This window comes from Paramisgurnus dabryanus, chromosome 11 (assembly GCF_030506205.2).
Source record: "Paramisgurnus dabryanus chromosome 11, PD_genome_1.1, whole genome shotgun sequence".
Taxonomy (NCBI): domain Eukaryota; kingdom Metazoa; phylum Chordata; class Actinopteri; order Cypriniformes; family Cobitidae; genus Paramisgurnus; species Paramisgurnus dabryanus.
Genome location: NC_133347.1, coordinates 19,750,289 through 19,771,891, shown reverse-complemented (window position 1 = coordinate 19,771,891; position 21,603 = coordinate 19,750,289). Strand labels below are relative to the sequence as shown.

At 42.0% G+C, this 21,603-nt stretch overlaps 1 protein-coding gene across 8 annotated transcripts in view; it reads left to right on the top strand.

Annotated features, from left to right (window-relative positions):
- The window catches only part of pbx3b (pre-B-cell leukemia homeobox 3b), a 75,522-nt gene that overhangs the window by 39,363 nt on the left and 14,556 nt on the right, over nt 1–21,603 (top strand). For all 8 annotated transcript variants that reach the window (XM_065247296.1, XM_065247295.1, XM_065247292.1 and 5 more), the window contains exons 3-4: nt 19,087–19,328; nt 20,716–20,906. In XM_065247296.1, the coding sequence (XP_065103368.1) occupies nt 19,087–19,328; nt 20,716–20,906 (433 nt within the window). The remainder of the gene's footprint in view (nt 1–19,086; nt 19,329–20,715; nt 20,907–21,603) is intronic.

The window sequence follows — 21,603 nt, the reverse complement described above, 5'->3', positions numbered from 1 at the left end:
AAAGGGAGTGTTTTACTAATAGGAGGTTTAAGTGGCATGGTGAGGCACCCAACTGTGATATTACATTAACCCACCCTGCCTCACATAGCCTGCCACCGACGACAAGATTAAGAGAACACACACCACCCCACTCTTAGCTCTCAAATACTCCACTTCAAATAATGAGAATTTATTGAGAAGCTCAAAGATGCTCCTTGCACACCTCCTTTACCTCTCCCCTCTCTTTTATCAGGACACGCAGCGGAAAGCAGGCTGGAGCGCCGACGATGTGAATGTGTGCTCTCTAATGATGGCACGGCTGTCTTTTCCTTCTTTGTCAATTTACAGAGGAAAAATAGTTCAGTTCCACATAACAGTCACAGTTAAATCTCATATGCGTTAACCCTTTAAGCATTCGGTTGTAACATTCAGGGATCTGCTCTCTATCTTTTATATTTTATTTTCATTCCTAATCGTACAGTACCCGTGCACCGGCAGGTCCTTTAGCTCCATACAGAGATAGAGGAAAGAGAGAGACTGTGGTGGTGGTGAAGTGACAAGGTCAGCAGGTTCTCTCGACACTGTACAGAATCTTCCGGATAAGTGAAATAAATGAGGCGGTGTTAGCCGTTAACGGAATGCATGTCACTGCGATGCTAAAGGCTAAGTGCCGGCTGCCACGCCTTCAAATCTCTTGGTAGGCTAAGCTTGGTAGACGTTCTGTTAAAGTGTCTGGGAAAAGTGCAACGAAAGCAGAGATACTCATGTAGTCCAGCTCATTGATTCAGATAATACAGGAAGCAAGATGGAACAGAATTGGTTCGATGCTAACAAGGCAGTTAGTAGCTAAAAACAGAAAATACTGAGAAAACAGGGAAGCACCGTGTTGCGTAGCTTAAACAAATGCCTAAATGTAAATGTAATATCCACAAGCAGAACTATATATTATAATAATACTTCTCATCACAATCCATACACATTTTTCATTATTTTTGTGAGTTCATCAGATGAACTGTAGTAGGTTTCTACATGAACAAACATTCCTGTCTTGGCCAGAAGCCACAGCCAGGATCACACAAATCAAGAGTTTGGCTATGCAGTAAACTAAGACTAGACCAATACTAAGAAATACTATGATGAATAAGCTCATCTGTACTCAGGGAATGTACCCCCCCCCCCCCAAATAAAGCTCTGAAACTGCAATTTTACATTTTTGTATAGTTGTGTCAGAGCCCGGTAAGATAAAGAAAATCCAATTGAGGTAAAGACTGGAGACGGCGATATGCATGTGTGTTTGCTTAATGCGGCTTTTCCAAACAAGCAAACTTTGTGGTAGATGTACCATTAGAGGTTTGACTGTGGACCACGATATGTAAACATAATCGAATAAGGACGCAATTTGTGAAAAGTGGCCGATGCCCCAAGTCTAGCCCCAATCCTCTCCTTCCAATCCAACCCTTCCACAATTAATCATCCAGGGGCACACAAAAATAGGGGGATTCATGTGGAAAATATGTAATACCATTAGCAGACATTTAAACGTGTGCTTTGGTGGCTTTGTGTGTCTTTCAAAAAGAATTGAATTGTTTAATTGAAGTCCAATTGTTTTAATGGCCAAGTTTCATGGAGACGTTTGTATTGATATACTTTCATAGCAGTAAAAGAAGCAAATTCTTTTCACTTGCTTCTCTTTCTCTCTCCTCTCTTGATATTTTTCTTGGGCTGTAATTGTCCATTGCAGTCGTGAGTCAGAGCCGCACTACTAGGGGAAATAAGTGCAGCTTGTTGAGGCTATTTCTCCCTGAGAAAACTCTGCTAGGCTGCAACAGTGACAGCACTACTGACGGGCTAATGGAGCAGTCTGAGTGTGTTTGTGTGTGCGGTTGGGTGCACGTGTGTATATGTGTGTAAAACTATCCATTCGCCCCTTCGCTGACCCCTTTGTGAGCCCGAATTCCTTGAATGTTTGCAGGATCAAGTCACTTAATCTGTGTCTCAGCCAAAGCAATGGGTTTCAAAGTGGAGAAGAGATGAAAAAGGGGAAAGTTATAGAGATTGAGATGCTAGGTGGAGGGGCGGATCGAAGAGACAGATTTTGCAATATTCTGTACATTCATCGCCCCAGGTTTCATTCAGCAGGAACTATGTGTTATTTCACAGCGCCTCGTATTGTCCTCCCGCCAATTGTTTTTGACAGGTAAAAACGATCACGGAATCACCAAGGGAATTCTATGTAGTCCCACAAAATGGCAGGCTTCTGCATTTAATCACCAAGTCTGCGGTGTGAAACTGCTCTCTATTGAAATGTATGAATTTGCCGCACTGGGAATGGGGTGCATCCTCTTTACGTTGAAGACTATTCCGGAGGGAGCGTTCCCGGAGATAGAATTCCGTTTGCGTCTCCAAACAGCATTCCCGTCGACCGGCAATCACCTGCGCTCCCTTCATCAGCCTGCAACAGCTCTCGCTTGATAGGAGCAATTCATAATTTCGGCTCCTTGTCACGCGTGCGCAACCGCGGCCCACTCATGCCTAATAGGGAGCCGAGTGTAAGGCGAAAAGAATGGGGCTAAAAGCAGAGAAATATTTGAGGATCAGTCAATGATAAATTCCGAGAACTCGAATGCATAATGTATACGAACATAAGACGCTATTTTGCTACGCTCCTGTTTCCTGCTCAATCACAGTGATGGAACAACAGCGAACGTGAAGAGGGCGGCGGAGAGGCGGTCGGTCCTCCGTGCCGGGCTGTGGAGCTGTACGCTCCTCTCTCGAGTTCCTCTTCCAGGGTAAAATGACGGTTGTGCAGAGGAGTCCTCAGTCAGCGGGTGACACTGCTGTCAGTGCATGCATTAATTATGCAGCCTGGGGCCGCAGTACGAGACCGAGAATATGTAAGACTAAGACGAAGAGATAGGAAGAGAGAAATGAGAATGAAGAAAGATAAAGGAGATGTGTGTGTGACAGGACAAACAGTGAAACGAAAAAAACTGTGTCTTAAGAAATAGCCCTAGAGTCCATTTTAACTAGGAGTAGGAGATTCGCTGTAGGACTTGTTTTCTTTCCTTTTTTGAATGATTCATTGTATGCTCTCTGCCATTTGTGTGCTAAGTACTGTAAATGAGCTGTGAATACTTTGAAGTGAATCCCCATTTGAATATTAGAGACGTATTTACATTTGGCACAGTGACATTTATGTTGTGTAGACGGGGCCAGCTGTGTTTATGATATGACTCTGCTTTTTTAAGATGGACTAAAGTGAACCGGACACATAGTGACAGCGAATCACCACAGCAGGCAACTCTCTGTGAGAAATGCTAATTTTAAACCCTGTCCTAGATTTAGTACAGCCTAGCACAGCAGTTTCCTGGGTGCACAGGCATACAGCTCAATGTGCTGTCTCCTTTCCTGTCAGTCATTTTACATCATGCACCATAATTCAGAGGTGATGCCTCATGACTCTTCACTGCCATCAGCCTTCTGCTCTGTAAGCGTTCCAGGGTTTGAATCGTTGTCTGTCAGGAACTCCTTTATATTTAGGGATATTTAATATTGAACAGCAGACTTTTCACATCATGTTCATCCCAAGATGCTCTCAATTGAGTACATTAAATACTTTTTCATCACGTTGCACAGCTATTTTTTTTCTTTGGTGTATAGATTAGGCACCTTGTTGACTGTGAGAACTTCTTCGTGTTTATAAAGACTTAACCCTGCTGGATCTGGCATGCTAGCTTTGTGAGCGTGCACAATTTTGATCTCGGGAAAACCGTCGTTCCGTTACTGTCACCTGTCACTTCCATTTTTCCAGAGCACAAAAGAACATATCTTGTATTACACGGTATTCCACAGGGGCGTTCCTTTTTCCTTCCTCAGATTTCTGCAGTTATTGAAAAATAAATGCTGTTAACTACTGTTTGATTCGTATGACATGAAAAGGAACTAGTTGCTTTACTCCCAGGCATCGCAATTGAAACCATTAGCGAATTATTCACTCTCTCTGAATGTATTCTTTTCTTTATTCCACGTGATCATACATAACCATATTCCTTTTGACGGCAAAGTATAAAAGCAATCTTTCACAGATATTAGCGGCCCAACACAGCATGGAGCTACATATCCCCAGACTGCGCTGTTCTATGGAAAGAAGTAGGTGGCCCCAAAGGAAAATATATGGATTCGGTCCCCAAGGGATGAAATATGCGTATAGCTTTTATGTCTTAACTTCACTCTCTGTTATTCCTTAAACAAATTCACGCCCGCCCACAGACCTCTTAAATATTTAATTTGACAACTTTTTAATCCGTCACTACGCCATGATGAAGTAATTGTCACATGTCGGGCAAAAGGGAGAGAGGGAAAAAAAGATTAAATTATACTTTGAAATGCGAATTGAAGTGATTTAAAAGGTGCCAGCCTCTTATTTGTTTTAGGACCACGAGTAATAAGCTGAGGCTAACACAGACGACTTTTCTCGCGTTCTTGCGTATTTTTCGGAGAGCTTTCTGCTTCGGCATTACAAAGCCGGACTCCCTGGTGATTTCTGAGACCAGCATTCCCTGTGTGAAGCTCTTGCCCTGCAATACAGAAGCTGACAGGGGGTTTCAAACCATAGCCTATACTAATGGAGTTCATGGGTCTGCTCACACACACACATGCGCGGTTCGGCACTCAGCAGCGCTGTGTATGACCGATGACATTTCGTGAGTGCTTTTAAAACATATGCCTGCACTATTGACCTTGTTTTTGCTTGGATAATATGGAAGCGAAGGATTTGGTCGAAGCGAATGCCTTTCTGCTTGAATGTGCGAGTCTTTTTTTAGCGCGCTTGATCTTTTCTGATCACAGATTAGCTATCACAAGATAGACATAATGCCTCATCTACAGAGAACAGGACAGATTATACTGTACCCATAATCCTTAGGGGCTGACCAGAATGTTTAACACGGATTCCCACACTTGAGTCCTTTTCACCTTGATATTTTATTTAATAACCGACTCATGGAAGGTTTCTAGCCCAGGTTGTTTTAGCTAGAATGACTCTACATCTATCCTACGATTTCTTCACACCCTATTTGCCTGGCACGGGAGGTGTACGTGCGCCTGGTTGTGCCCGGCTGGCGAGCAGCTTTGCAGGGCATGACGCCGAGAGCAGCGGGCAAAACCTTCAGGCTCTCTCTACCTTTCATCCATTGCTGAAGGTGAAAGCGTCCCCTCAGGGTTACTGAGCTCTGCCCCTCCAAATGGTTGCTGTGCAGACAGATAGAGGGGAAAAGATTAGAAAAATGAAAACTGCTAAATTCGCCCTTGTCTGTAATATATGTTAATGAAGGCATTTTTGTTAGTTTCCACCAGTGTCCGAAAGGAACTTTCTCATTAGGGGCAGTAATTGTGCCCTGCAGTTGTTCTTCAGGGGCACTTTTTCACATTTATGAGGACATATTTATTTTTAAACATGTAAAAACAAGTAGCATGTCTTATAGGTTTTCTATAAATTGAAGCAGTTTTCAATAGGAAAAAAAAAATATTTCTTTTAAATCTATTCTTATTAAACTGCATTAATAGGCTGTGTTCATTGAGGTGTTGTGATCAGGAAACCTGGTGCGCACACACATCTATTACCCTTCTCAGAGCCAGTGGAGATTTATAAAGTCCACATGTTTAATACATTTCATTTGGTCCTCGGGACTTGTACCACTTAGGGTTTCTCCGTGCTTCTGAACTATCCAGTCTATATACAGCTACCAGTATTAAGAAAGACCTAAAATGGGTCGAGGACACCACATGCATAAACATTTTCTCTAAATATATTTCCTAATATACCTATGTTAAGTGGTACTGCATGAAGCCATATAATGTCTCTGTTCAAATGGATAGCAATGTTACACATTGTTGCGATGTTCACATTGTTAGACAGTCAAATCTAAAGTGTGTAGACCCAGACAGTGGCCCCATTGTGAAATACTGCCCTAGAAAAAGCCCCCATCTCCCATTTTCAGGAGGAATCCTTTCATTTGTAAACACTTCCTGCGAAGACTGCAGCTGGGATAGTGCAAGATGGAAAAAAGGAAATAAACAGACTTCTCAAGTGCCTGATGTGGTCACTAAAATATTTGCTTAGCTTAAGTGGTGTTATAGTGGGAGAAATAAAAAAAGAGCGAGCCATGAAATCATACCCTCATGTACCTGCTTAGCAGGTGAGAGTTGTTTTAGCAAAGTGTTTGCTTATCTAATGGGCTTTCCATTTTGACTGAAAGTGTCATCGCTTGTCCATTTAGACAGCAAACAGGAAACATAGGTTAAGAGAGAAAGAATGCGAGAGAGAGAGAGAAACAAAAAATGGACTCGTCTGTCGTGACATAATGAGTAATGAGGGCAAAAGAGAGTTCAGAACCTGACAAAACAGCTAGCTGTGTTAGCCGCAGCCTGTAGCGTGCACGCTAACCCCCGCGTTTTTTCACGCTTGTGGCCGTAGATGCACTTGTACCGGCGGATGCTTTTGTTTATATGGGTAATGCGGGTGTATTTAATGTTGACAGATATGGTTTTCGGGTGGATGCTGTCTGGGGCGGATTGAGGGGCCCATAATGTGGCTGTCATCTGTACACACAGAGGTTGAAAAGAAGCAGCATACCTCCATCCACCCCGCCTCCTTTAAACGCAGCCCAGACTCAGTTTTTCACTCAGCACCGCCTGTATTTATGGACTGGTTTACTGGCTTCAAACATGGCGCTTTTACACCGTTCTGCTCAGAGCTGTTCAGACATTTACATTATTTCCACTTTGAGTTACGTTGTCATGTAAAAAATAAAAGCAGCAGGGATAATTGAAAGCTGAAGCTGTACGGTACATTATATGCAGTGAACCTTTGAATACAACCAAATATGGCAACACTTAATGACGGTCACAAAATTTGATTTTTATGTTGCGTTACAAAAATTCACAACAGTAGACAGTTTTGACAAAATACAATTTTTGCAAAAAAGTAAACAAAATAAAATAAAATCTTACACTATTTGAATTCATAATAATTTTATTAACTATTTCCTCTGCTGAAAAAAACAATAAAACCATTACAGAAAATTCTAATTGTTTCCATTAAAATACCATAGGAACCATTAGCTTTTACCATTATAACCACTACACTGTAGTGTGTTTTGGGCCATATTCCATTAGAACCAATAAAATTCCCAATAAAACCAATAGAATTTCTTTGATGGTGTCTATTGTTTTTTTAGCAGGGTGGTATCTATTATGAATTTACCATGGTGAATTTTGCAAGGGTACTTACTTTATCCCTTTACTGTGTATTGTCAAGTAGCACTAACAAATATACACCCAACAGCAGTGCATTCCTATCTTATTAATATAAAACCTTACAATGCACATTTATATTCAAATCTGCAAACTGACCGCTGTGCTCCAAAAAATGCAGACAAAAGTCATTCCTCTCCCGCTAAGCCCCTGAGTTTATATGCACAAACACACAGGGCGCACAAAAAAAAAATCTGAAAGGAAACAACGAGAGCGTGCAAGACAGCGGCAACCCCTCCTCTTCCCCAATCTTAAACACTGTTTACTACACTGCTCTCATATTTTAAAATCAGCCATTCCACTGCCCCACTGTGAAGATATCGAACTCATTCAAACACGTCATCTTTAGCAAAGCTTATTAAAAAGACGGACACAGCAGTGCTGGATCCTCATTTTTCAGCCCGCGCCGTAATTGCCCGACGCAGACTGGCGCGAACAACAAGCATCGAGAGAGGGAGCGAGAGAGTGCGAGGAGATAAAGGGCTTTGGAGGGCTGGAAAAAAAAAAGAGCGAGAATGTCTCGAAATCTCTCAATGGACCGTGTTCCAATAAATCCCCTCGCATTTCAAAGGAGTGTGGGGTTTCACAAACACATTTTGAAAGACGATCCAGTGAATCGAGCGAGCACTTTACGGTATAAGTGCCAGCTTCTTTAAGAAGCCGAGAGACGAGGGAAGGGAGGGAGGGGGGCTTGCCAGCGAGCGGGTGGGCTTTTTGCGCTCGTAATGCCTCGTGTTTGACCCAAAACTGCACGGGCTGCGTGATCTTTTGCAGAAACGATATACATGCGAAACAGAAACACGAGGCAATCCGATCTGAAAAGGTCAGTCGCCACCGCAGCCGGCTCGAAAAATGGAGACGAAATGCATGTTTCCCCTCATCTGTTTCATAAAAAGGAAAAAAGTGAACAAAAGGATAATAATAACAGCTTCCAGCCCGCAGAATGCACTCAAAGCTCTTCATCTGCAGGCTGGAAGCACTGAAGTGAGGTTGCTAAAAGCATCAAGTTCTGTGAAGAAAGGATGCATGAAGATTGAATTGTTTGCTGGCACGCCGGGCTAATGGTGCTGTTGTTGTGCAGAGCTCGCGTGCTCTCATTAACCCTCCAGCTTGTTAGCGGCGGCGGTTGCGCGTGCTTGACGAGCCCCGGCATCTCAACCTGACGCATGTCGTGTCAACCAGTGCCGTTCATCGCCCCGAGACAAAAGCACGTTGGCAAGACATTGGTCCACCCCGACCACAACCGACAAAACGTTATCCCCTCTAATGTCTTCCCCTCCAATTAAATCTGTAACTGTTAATTACTGTAATTAGCTAAGCAAGACCTTTCTCTCTCTATCTCTCTCTCGCTTGTGCTACCTCTGTTTTTTTTCCTGCATTTAACATTAAGCAGAAGGTCTTAATGTTGTGCTTGAGTGCAGTTTGGATTGGAAAGGTGTGATTATTTGTGACTATAATATTAATATAGAGAGGTAAAAGCTAAATGCCAGAGACCTCATTAGCACTTGCGTATAAAATAACTTTTATTAAAAACGGCCTTCTTCACCTTTACTCCTTTCACCTGCATTCGTTTGTGCATAATTAATGAGAGTTGAAAACAATTAGATATCCTTACAGTATCTGTACATTATTATACCTTCATTACACTTGATTCTTACTGATGAACCCATGGGTGTACATAAAGAATGTTAAGGAAACACTGCCTTGTCGTACCCTCTTATGACGTGTCTTGTTTCTTTACACCGGCTTTGTGTGATATGTAAAGGCTTTTGTAGAGCAGCGTTGGGAAAATAATTGTGTGTTAGCCCGGTTGGCCGTGCATCCTCTGTGATTGAAGCTCTGCAGGTTTTCTTGCCTCGGGATGCACAAGACAAGGCAATGCTAATCTGTAATTTGGTGTATAGTTCTTGTCTGAAGAAAGAAAGAAGAGACCCTTCAGAGCTCTCTCTCTCTCTCTTGCTCTTGCTCTTGCTCTCTCTCGCTCACTTTTCGCTCTAGGCATCAGAGTCTTTGCTATGGATTCACAGCAGCCAAATTTAAATGATGGACTGTCAAATCTGGCACAGAGGACACCATTGCAAAAAGTCATTTCTTTGGCAGTGGATCACGGCCCAGCTGTACGTTTCTAACACTGCTTTTGTTGTTTATCAACACGCCCTCACACACGCGTCTTTTTTTTTTGTTAAAGGCACGCGTACAGATGCACATGTGGGCATCTAACATGCGCGAAAGCTCCGGCGCATATCGCACCGAGAGAAATGACGAGACCCAGCAGAGAGGATTCTGGGATTAGTGCGCATGCATATCACAGCAATATTCACGTCTTCCCAAAGCTTTTTATTCTTGCTTTGCGTGCCGCCGTCCTTACACCAGAACCTGCCGTCCTGTTTTGTACTGTATATGTGTGTGTGTGACCTGGTTTTACATACTTCTCCGTTGCCTAATTAGGCGGTGCTGGAGAAGGACGAGGCGGCTTGCATAGATTAGTTGCCCGTGGGTATTTCATAAGTGCCATTCAATGACACATTTGCATTATTTGCTGGGGGTGTACATTAAGAGGCACACTACCTTGGCCACAAATGAAGGCCAGGAGCTTAATAAGACAAGAACAAATAACCTAAGCAGATATTAACATGAATTATGACAAGCCAAAACAGGCTGGAAATTGAGAGAGTCGAATTGGAAATGTAGAATATTGAAATGTAACAATGCTTAAAGCTCATATGCATATTTCATGCAGTGCCGGTAAGAAGATGCATTAATTTGTTTTGGGTTTTTTTGGGGGGAAAAATGCATCAGCAATAGACCAAATAGTTTATTTGGACAGTTCATTTAAATGAACTGATTCAAATACTGATTTTGCAAATGCATTACAGTAAAATACAATTCAGGGTTGCAGTTCATAACAAGGTTTTTTATTGAGTTACCTAAATTTCCATTAGGTTATATAGGTCAAACTAATCACTGTATAGCTCAGTGGTAAAGCATTGTGTCAGCAACGTATTTCTTGTAAAGCACTGTAAGTTGCTTTGGATAAAAGTGTCTGCTGAATGCATTAATGTAAATTAAAAAGAAATGGTAAAACAACCATACTTTAGCATATTAATAAGTAATAAAGATTCATATCTAAAATAGCAGACCTCTACTACAGTATGTGCACCCAATTCAGCATCTTGACCAGTGAGTAATTATACATACAGGCTAAACAAATGATTGAATAAAGCTCAGCCCGGCCAAAGTCAGTGACCCCGTGAGATCCAGCACAGGAGCCCATGCTGAATGGGTCCCGTCAGGTCACTGTGTGTGAGCAAGTATGTCAATCTAAGTCACTTCGGCCTTGTGCTCCGGTTTGGCCAGCCTCCACGCAGACACACAAGTGGGCCTGGTCGCTGACCACTGTGGTTTTTGGCCTAGGGCCGACTCCATGTCCAGGAGGACACACACACACACACTTACAATCCGGCAGTGACAGAGGCGCTCTTGTTTAGCCAGTCTCACTCTCTGTGTCTGTCTCGCATTCTCCGTCCTCTCCCCCTGGACTATCACGCTGTGTGTCACTTCAGACAAATGTCAGCTCCTCAACGGGACAGTGATTAATTTTGGTGTGCTTGGCAAAATGTCTACAAGATGTTTGTTTGGGTTATCTTTTCCCACCCCTGTCTTCCCTCGCCTCCTCCTCTCCCTCACGCTGTCAGAAACCTCTCTCCCGGGGAGAGGAAACGCATCATCATCCAGGGACACGGGCTACCTGAACTGACAGGAAATCCTCTACTCTGACTGCTGCCACTTTTAGTCACGTCTCCGTCTCTCGCTCTTTGTTTTTCATTCTGTCTCTCTCTTGCTATTGTGCATTTAAAATTCAGATGTTTGGGATTCAGATGCCCTGCTGCAGCTCTAAGGTGTGTGCATGTTGTCACGCATCACTGTCAACGGTCATGATTAGCTTATCATTGTGCACGAAGGGGAGAGAGATACTGTGTATCATCAACATCATCGGTCCTCTCAGACAAATGTAGTCGTACTGCTTTCTTTGCTCTCTCTCTCTCTATACAGTTGCTTAAGCATTTCAAAGCTCAATGTTTTTGGCTACAATATATTCTTTATTAAGAAATCAATATGATTTTTACTTTAGCAGCCTAGGTGTTACACTTAAAGATTAGCAGACTGGTTTAAAGTCTATGTGAAACATTAATCTAACTAACTCTCTCTTTTCCTCTTGTAAATGTAACTAAATGTAGCACTTTCTGTCTGTCGCATATGACGGGCAGGCCGGGCCGTATGAAGAGGAGTTTCTTACTACTGTCATCCTTGGCCGACTATGGTCAAATAGAGTCCCTTTAGTGTCTGACTGGGGCTCTGATTCGAGTCGATTTGGTGGGAGGGCACAGTGCGCTGGCCTCCCCAGTGCGGTCTCAGGTATGGTAATTAGTCTGTCATTAACATTGGGAATAGCTAATGTGTATTAATGTGTTAATGGCATGTTAATTACCCTACATGTGAGAGAGAGCCCGGAGGCGATTTCCCCACCGTTTTCATTGCCATGTGGATACAGGCCAAGACTCATATATGGACTACAGATAGAGGGAGACACTTAGAGATGTTTTAACGTGGCAGACTTTTTTGTTGTACTTGGCAGAACAAAAGATTTTCAGAAGCGATCTGATCCACTTCAGCGGTTTGGCGGCTTTCTGATCTTCAAGTTTCTCAGACAGGCGTGATCGAGTCAGATAATGAAAAGGAGGTGGATTGTGCCGTCTGCGATGAGTACGTCTCACGGTGTGTGCTTGCATGTCACCCGCACTCAGTAATTGCTGATTCAATGCCAATGGTGTTTTGTAAACTTCGGTTCAGCCCGCCGTAAAAGCTATGGGTAGTTTAGTTTGATCCACCAATAGTTTCTGCACCATACGAAAAAGTTACAAGACCCGTCCCACTGACGGCATGCTTTGAAATGGTCCTAATACTATATGTACCATTCAGGTTCATTACAGTTTGTAATTTTTAGGTAAGTACCAGTAAGTACTCGTATGCAATCATATGTTTTTTGAACAAGTCCGAATTCATACAAAATTTACGAACCTCGTGAAGTACACTCACCTAAAGGATTATGAGGAACACCATACTAATACTGTGTTTGACCCCCTTTCGCCCTCAGAACTGCCTTAATTCTACGTGGCATTGATTCAACAAGGTGCTGAAAGCATTCTTTAGAAATGTTGGCCCATATTGATAGGATAGCATCTTGCAGTTGATGGAGATTTGTGGGATGCACATCCAGGGCATGAAGCTCCCGTTCCACCACATCGGGTTGAGATCTGGTGACTGTGGGGGCATTTTAGTACAGTGAACTCATTGTCATGTTCAAGAAACCAATTTGAAATGATTCAAGCTTTGTGATATGGTGCATTATCCTGCTTGAAGTAGCCATCAGAGGATGGGTACATGGTGGTCATAAAGGGATGGACATGGTCAGAAACAATGCTCAGGTAGGCCGTGGCATTTAAATGATGCCCAATTGGCCTAAATTGTGCCAAGAAAACATCCCCCACACCATTGCATTAATGACGAATTGAACAGGTGTTTCTAATAATCCTTTAGGTGAGTGTAGTCATTTCTGTGAATTCAGGTAGACATAATATATATAATATTTAGATGTTTTTCTGCCATGTAGGTGACTTTCCATTGACTCTTGTTGTTTTATTACCTAACATGTATCCCTGCACATACTTCTAAACTTGAATCTCACAGTTTTACACTTTCTTTAGAATGTTTATTAAGCCATTTTTTCTCACTAACCCACAATGTAGGCAAAATCTGACACCCACACAATTTTCATGGTCACGAACAGCAAAGCACTGCACTGCTCTGAGAGAGAGAGAGAGAGATGACCTTTCTAAATATTGACAGGAAATAAATTCCCTTTCGATTAGTTAGCTTTGGGAGACCTGCACAGATCGATGCAATTAGATGTGCCAAGGTGTCGATAGCCTCTGGTCTCCTGCAGAGGAACTCATTGAACAGAAGAAGAAGAAGAAGAGAGGGGGGAATAAGGGGTTAGAGGTCAGTTGGAGGTGTATTGAACAAAACTCTCAGACCATGGATGCATGAAAGAGTGTGCGAGAAGAAATCACTCAAACGCGGTAGATATCTGAATCACAACAAATTTCTTCCCTGTCTCTTCATGTTGCTTCAGCTGCTCTGATTCGGACTAACACTGGGAAGCGCTTCTGCTGTCAGCGCATCACAGTCGAATTTCAAGCCTTCTGTTAAGTGGTCGAACAGAAAATAAACAACTTAGTTGGCCAGTGTTCGTGTGTAAACACGAACACGCGGCTTCACAAGTGCACCAAGTACTGGGTAGTAAATGACTCTCAGTGGTGTGTGTATGTGTGTGTTATGAGCTCAAAGCTGCACATTAAAACAGCAGGATGAGTCTTTATGACTCTCATGGCCACTCTTAAGTGATGGGAGTAAACAAGGTACGGGTCAGAGGTCAGTCGTAAGGGCATGCCTAGTGCCTAAGGGACAGATTGGGAAAGAAGGACAGGAGAGAGATGGTGTAAATTTGCCGTAATTGTTGTGACGGTTCGCATGTGTCTAATATAGCCGTCCAGCACTGTAGGACATTTTTAAAAAAGCATTAGGAGCTGATGTGTGTAAGATATGCACAAAAAAGCAGAGTAATGTTTTAATAGCACCATAAATGTTAAACTTTTAATACAAAGCAATTTGCATTGCATTTAGATTGTGGGAATTATGGGAATGTGTACTTTGAGAATATGTATTTTTGATTAGTTTTTCAATCATTTTTACAAGACCAGTAACATGCTACAGTTCTCTCTTCATTGTTTCAAGCTGACGAAATCAAGTGACAGCTTTCCTTGTAATTGGGACCAGTTCTTCCGTGTTTCTAGCACGTATTTTTGGGAACTAGGGAAGTTGACGCTTGGCCTCCATTCTTCAAACGAGCTCCAAACCCCCTTTGTCCATTTACTGTGATACCAGCAACGTTGCATCAGACCCAGCTGTGTGGAACAGAGCTTTATCTGTCGCCTTGGCTCGGAGTATAAGTCAGACGAAAAAAGTTTAAAGGCAGAAAACGAATGTTTTGTGCCGGTACCTGGATTGTTGCATCAGTTTAAGGGTAAAGCCGCTGGATGAAGGAATGTGCGAGGTGCGTGGCGTCTACCTGCCGTCAGGCTTATGCTGAGAGTGAGGTATTAGGTAAATCCAGTACAGATATCTGTGACTAAAGCGATGGAAATTCTCAACTGCGTATTTGCAGCTTTGCTGCCGATGAGAGATTTAATCACCGCAAAGCCTATTTTAACAGTATCGCCGCATGATGTTTACACTGCTCATCCTAAAAAGTGTTATTAGCTCCTTAGCTTAAAGAAAATCACAGGCCTCGGGATAAAATAACCTGCTGTGTGGATATGATAGTGGTAATTCATTTCAGACACATTGGGGTTTAGTTTGAAATGATAAAAGTGTTGCTACAACAGAAGGAGATTTGGTTGTTTTTAATTTCTGGAAGTCATAGCGAAGCTGAAATAAAATGTGTCAGAAAAATAAGTAAAAAGATGGCAAATGTTACCACAGAACATGGGAGTGGGTCTTGAATGCACTGTATGGTGCCGTGAAAGCATCTGCCTAATGCAAACATGTAAAAATATACAAGATAAATAGGCATACAACAGCTAATAAAAAGAATTTGAGCATTTTGGAGAGAACTGGATGATATAACATGTAACAACTTCACAGTTACTTCGGTGGTTAAAAGAAAGTGGCCCATAAACCACAGCGCTATTTGCTTGAAGCTTTTGCAGGTGGTAGAGGTGGAAGAAAGAATGGGGGTATGTGTCTACAAAACACGGCCATTATGGATGGCTCTCCTGGGCCGCCGTGGCACCAACGCACCCCGTCTGCAGCCTGGAGGGGCCCGGCGCGCTCTCTGCACAGCCGAGTAATCATTTTTATCCTCGCCATTTCCCAAATAGAAATGGACACGTATGATAAAAGTGTCAGGGCCGGTGTGGGCGACAGAAGCTTCTAACCGCATTACACGTCACATTTTCACGTCCCAATCTGTTGCGCTTCGCCCGCGAACCGCTGTGTTATTGCTCACAGGAACTTGGCGGTAATATACAGTGCGAGACAAGCAGCTCTTTACGGCCTCAGATTATTTGGTTTGAATGAAAGTGCTGATTTATGTCTGTTTTAGTGAAAAGCTCAGTAAATTCCCCCAGCTGCGTTTTCCTGTTCTGGTCCTTCAGGAGAAACCGAGCGGAATGGCAGTGACAAGCGGGGCTGGTGTGGAGGGGTGTCAGCTGTGGTATATTTAATATACCTGACAGCGATGAGAAAAAATAAACGAACGTACTAAACGTAGCCGCTAGCACCTTAACTTAACACAAATCAAATACGAACTAAAATATACACATACCTATGGTGCTTAGCAAGCGAGCGTACATTGATGACGTCTGCGGAAAAGTATGCGTCGTCTGGAATATATCACTTTTTTTCAACAGTCGTATTTGTGTACAAACGTTTCGGAAAGATATTTTACTTCACAGTATATCAATAAATACTAACATTTAAAGTATGTAGATGCACAAGCCAACACCAACAGACTTGACACTGGAATTGTTGTTCGACAAAAACATCTGACAAGGTACATTTTAACTAGCTCAATGACGTACACGTGCTATCAATGTAGAAATGTGGTGATACAGGTACAAGTTAATACTAAATAAGTCAAAATTAATTTTAAATACAGGATCAAAGAAAGTTCCAAAATAAAGAAAACTACAAATGGCTAATGTGTTTATTTGTAATGTGTCATTTTTTTTTGGTAAATTAATATTTCTACATTAAATCATTTTACATAATGTAAAGAACATTTTGTAAAAATATAACCTTGATATCTTTAATATTGACTGAGTAAGAGATTAAAAACTTTAATGCTCTTAATCTCGTCATAATTAGTTTATGATACTTTAGCTTGGACAGTCACAAATTATTGTAATTCATTCTCTGTACCACCTTTGCCGCTATTTTGGCACAAAGGCGATATACAGGTAGCAATTCTGCTTTGTGTATGTGTGTAGATAAGCGTTTGTGTTGACTGCTCATGGAGTCACTGGAGCAGGGTCATGTTGTTCCTCATGTGGCCTTGGCTCTCCACGCTGACACTGCATTGTCCAACACGGCCAGCTGAGCGTCTCACACAAATGACCTCATTCATCCTCTGCCTCTCACACCATTACACCCCGTGGCCTAATATCAACAGCACATACGTGAGCTAACACCTGATCAATACCGCACAGGATGGGCAGCACCTCAATCGGGCCCAGGATAGAGGTACCGGTCTGTAGATTTGTCGTGTAAGCGAAGTAAATGGTCTCCTTGTTTTGACAGCATCTTTTCTTTGTTTATTTAAAAAAGCGGGTGAGCTTTAGTGTCCGAGCGTGGTGGGGGTTGTTTGTTTGTGGGGTGTGATAGCCGAGAGCCTTGATGGATTGTAGTGTTTTTTTGTAGTGTGCTACTTGGGAGTTAAGACTGAAGTATGTTTGCAAAACCACAAAACCGACATGTAAATATTTGTTTTAATGTGTGCGAGAATAGTACATGAGCGTAAATAAAGCATTACAAATGTATATCCTATAGTCAGGTATATAAATATGGGTATGCATTGAAACTTACTGTATTTGTTTGCAATGCTATCTCATGGGAATTCGTATGAATTGTACGATTTGCCCCTGTGGCATTAGGGTTAGGGGAGGGATTTTGTTATTTATTTTTTATTAATTGTATGTTTTTGCATGATTATCTTCCTGTTTGTTCCTGTATAGCTGTATAGTGCAAAAGGTCATGGGTTCGAACCCAGGGAACAGAAATACTTTTAACAATGTATAGCTTTTAATGCACTGTAAGTCGCTTTGGATAAATGCGTCTGCCACATGCATAAATACTATATACATTATATTCATAATATTCATATAAATGTATATGAATTAGCCAACTCGTAAAATATGTACAAATTCTTATGAGATCAGCCTGGTGTTTGTGGGTATAAATTTAACTACATTATTATTTTTTATCAAAATCATTTCAATTACATTTATGGATTTGTCAGACACTTTTATCCAAAGCAACTTACAGTCCATTCAAGCTATAAATGTTATCAGTCTTTGTATTTCTAGGTGCATCAAACCCACAACCTTTGCACTGCTAACACATGTATTATTTATATAGGCTTCATATTACTATTTAATGCTAAAATATGTTTAAAAAAAGTAAAATAATAACTTTTGACCAATTGCAGCATTTAAAAATACACACTTTTAATTTTAAAGTTACTTTTTTAAGGTTTAACTATCTATATTAGTGATAGTTCTTTTCCATTTCCAGTTTTTGTTTTTGTTATAAAGCTGGAGCTGCCAGAACAGGTCTTGAATGAGAACTAATTAGGATTCACTGAAAGATAGAAATGAAAAAGAAAAAAAAACGAAGGAAAAATCAAAGAGCAGAACAGACCACGTGACCTGATAACAAAGGCAGAAGGCCGCAGCCGGAGACAAAGAATGACTGTGTCATCTTAGAGCGGCACTATTACAAATACATGTTAAGATTAAAATGTTTGATTAAAATCTTTTTTTCTGGTTCATTATTTTCCTATATGAATGGAGTTCATTACACAAACATACCGAGAAAGAGGGAGAGAGAGAGAGGGGGAGAGAGAGAGAGAGAGAGAGAGAGAGAGGAAGAGAGGCAAGCACTGATGAGGAAGTTTGTAATCAATCTTAATGGCTCTTTACTGCTCCAAGGTTCATTATGAATATCAAGCGAACACAATGAGCTATCTTTCACCCTTGTATCGATTGCTATGCAAATTTACATACATTTCAAGCAGCCTCGGCTCTGCGGCGAGAAGAACCGCGTTGTATAATAAAACAGTTTGTTAACAACAAAACATAACAGCACTTGTGAGAACAGTTTCTGCTCATTATTACGCTGCTGTCATGATTTCGGAACAGCAGGCGAGCCCGCACACAAAGACACGTGCACACGTATTCACACACAAACACACACACACAGAGCGCATACCTTTCAGTTTGCCGTCATAGAAATACTGTTGCACGTGTGCCTTACGTCCCTGTCATGTATGGCTTACACGTACACACTATGCGTGTGCGTTGTGTAAATTCAAGAAGGTGGCATTGCAAACCAGAGGAGAAACAAATTTGTACCTACAGGCCTTTTTTGCACTCTCTCAATACACCCAGTAGCCAGATCTGTCTCACTTTAACTCAAGCATTGCGATGGTTCGCAGTGGACGATGAATTTTTGCTCTAATGCTATCTGGAGTTACTGTTGTGACAGATAGCCGCATTCGCTGACTGTCAAAGATGTGATTGCATAGCTTGCTACCAGCATGATGGCATTGTTTTAGATTAACATCTGGATGGAAATCAATCATTTGTCAATTATTAATTACATTTCATCATTTAAGGCTCATAGTGGATTTGCTAAAGTGTGTCAGAGTCAAGCACCAAAAAGTCCCCACTTATTCCTTCACAAAAATAAAGTTTTTTTTTCACATTAAGCACAATTTTTTGCCAGTACTTTTCCTTATGATCAACCCATGTTTATAATATATTGCGTATGTTTTGTTTAACATCATTTTATGTTTTAAATGTACAATTATTCCAAAAGAGTTTAAGAACATACAAAGCCTCTATTGTACCATGTCACTGACCAGTGCCGTCTTGTCTTTTTGTTTTTTGTTAGGTCTAAGTATCCGCGGGGCTCAAGAGGAGGACCCGCCCGATCCTCAGCTGATGCGTCTTGACAACATGCTTCTGGCTGAGGGCGTGTCAGGACCGGAGAAGGGCGGAGGATCGGCAGCAGCCGCAGCGGCGGCCGCAGCGGCAGGAAGTCCCACCGATAACTCCATCGAACACTCGGACTACAGGGCCAAACTCTCGCAGATCAGACAGATCTACCACACCGAGCTGGAGAAGTATGAGCAGGTAAAAACGCACCTTGTCTGACCTGTCCATTAAGATTTCACCAGCTTGCTGATCAGACACAATGCGTTATTATGGGTGCTGTAAGAATAGTTAGTTAAAATTATATGAATGCTTGAAGGTCCATCTTGAGCAAGCACTTCTTGTTTTACGGTCTTGTCTATCACGATTACAGCTGAGAGTGGATGTGATTTATGGTGATATTTAGGCATAAGGACATCTTCAACTTACCTGACCCCAGAACAGCGGTAGTCTAGACATCCTCTTATAAATATTGAGCAGATGCTTTTAGTTACAGTGTGGAGAGCAGCCTTTGATTGCATAGTGCATTTGAAAGTGTTGCTATGGAGCTGCTTCATTGAGGTCATGTATTGATTCTTTAATGGAGCTGACATTAATTTTTGATTCAGCGTTTTAGTTATTTTCCTCATAAACAAGGATGAGTGGAGCGAGTGCCATTCCATCACTTTCTCAGATATGTTGTGGGTAAAGGTTGGCTTTAAGGAGACATTCCTAGAAATTAAAGTCACGTCTTTGTGCCCCAGCTGTCCATAAAAACAGTACTTACGCAGTGAACGGTAAGCAAAGGTGGGTAGAAGAGTCCTGTTTGTAAATAACAATCCTTTTTTAATGATATGGAAGTTGTATTAGCTGATGACTTCGCCAGGCAATGGGCTAAATTAGTCTGATTAACTTCCAACTGTTTAAAAAGGTGGCACAAAGTGAATGCATCTTTCTTAAGGGCGTTCCCTGATTTTAATTAGCTAAATGTAAATACTTAACGAATTTTACTTCGAGTAATGAGCTAAAGTGTGCACTAGCTAAATGAGTTATTCTAATTAATCATGTATGAACTACTGCTTTAACGAAAAGCTGTTGGAATTCTACGGGCGCTGGACAGATGCCAAATTGCAAATCGGAATTTGCGTTCATAGATGACTTCGACTATTACGCCGTTTGAGTCCTCGGTAGCATTGCAAATGTGTTTTTTCCACGCAAGAGGAGCAGCTTTGAACTTGCTTCAAATATTGCTGATTGCTGCTGTGGAGAGCTTCAAACGAATGCCGTTGAACTGCAAGCGTTTCTTCTGCAGAGTAATGTCAACGAGCGTTTCCGTCACTGTGCCGAGAGCACGTAACTGCTTCAAACAGAGCGTCGATTTCTTGGATGTTTTCAAATTATATGCAAGAAGATTCATGAATCGTAAATTAGAAGATTATTTATTAGCAGCTGAGTTTCGGTAGCGGGTTCTAATGACTTCAGAGACATAATTTAAGCCTTGGTTAATTTAGATTTTTTACACCTACGTTCTCACCTGGAATCTACTCATTGTACAGGAAAGCTATATCCCCAGCTTGACGTATTTAAAACATTTTGTGTTTCTCCACAGGCATGTAACGAATTCACCACCCACGTCATGAACCTGTTGAGGGAGCAGTCTCGCACGCGGCCCATCTCGCCCAAAGAGATCGAGCGTATGGTCAGCATCATCCACCGTAAATTCAGCTCCATCCAAATGCAGCTTAAACAGAGCACCTGTGAAGCCGTAATGATCCTGAGATCCCGCTTCCTCGATGCCAGGTTAGTACAAACATGTGATCTATTCTATGCATTTCAAATAACCATCGAATACACCACAACGTGAGTATTGTGACTTGTAACTTAAACCTGATTTTTTATTTAATTCATTAATTTGACCTATGCAATAAATGTTTTGTCCGGGCACTGACATTGACCCTACAGCACCTGTTTGCTTGTGCATCAGTGGAGCACAAAAATCATGCTGTATTTTTCAACCATTAGCGGCCTAAGATGTTCTGTTGCCAAGACAAGAGCTCTTGAGCCTAGAGGCCATCCACTGAACGCAATCAGGCTAAGCACCTGAAAGCAGTTAAGAGTTTTATAGAGTGGAAATGAAGTCATTTGCGTTTGGTGGGTAGGAGGTCATCGGCAGGTGGTCCAGATTACTGTAATCACAAACAGTTGGTGGAGGAGATCTGGAGAGGCAGAGAAGGAAGAGAAATGATGCAGCGAGAACAAGAAAGAGCGAGCCATGGAAGAGGTCTCTTGGAGAACGCTCAAGTGGAGCGGATGCACAATCGTTCAGCCGGCCGCTCTTCTGAAAGGCATTAAACAAGACTAGAAAATGCAGCCGGCGCTTAACAGTGGTGGGCCCGTGGTGGGGAGAGGGGGTGGGGGGTCGTTGGGTGAGTGGCGGTAAGTGCAGCTCCATCAGGCCCTGCCCTGGTACTTGAGGAACTGTGCTTAGCTGCCCATG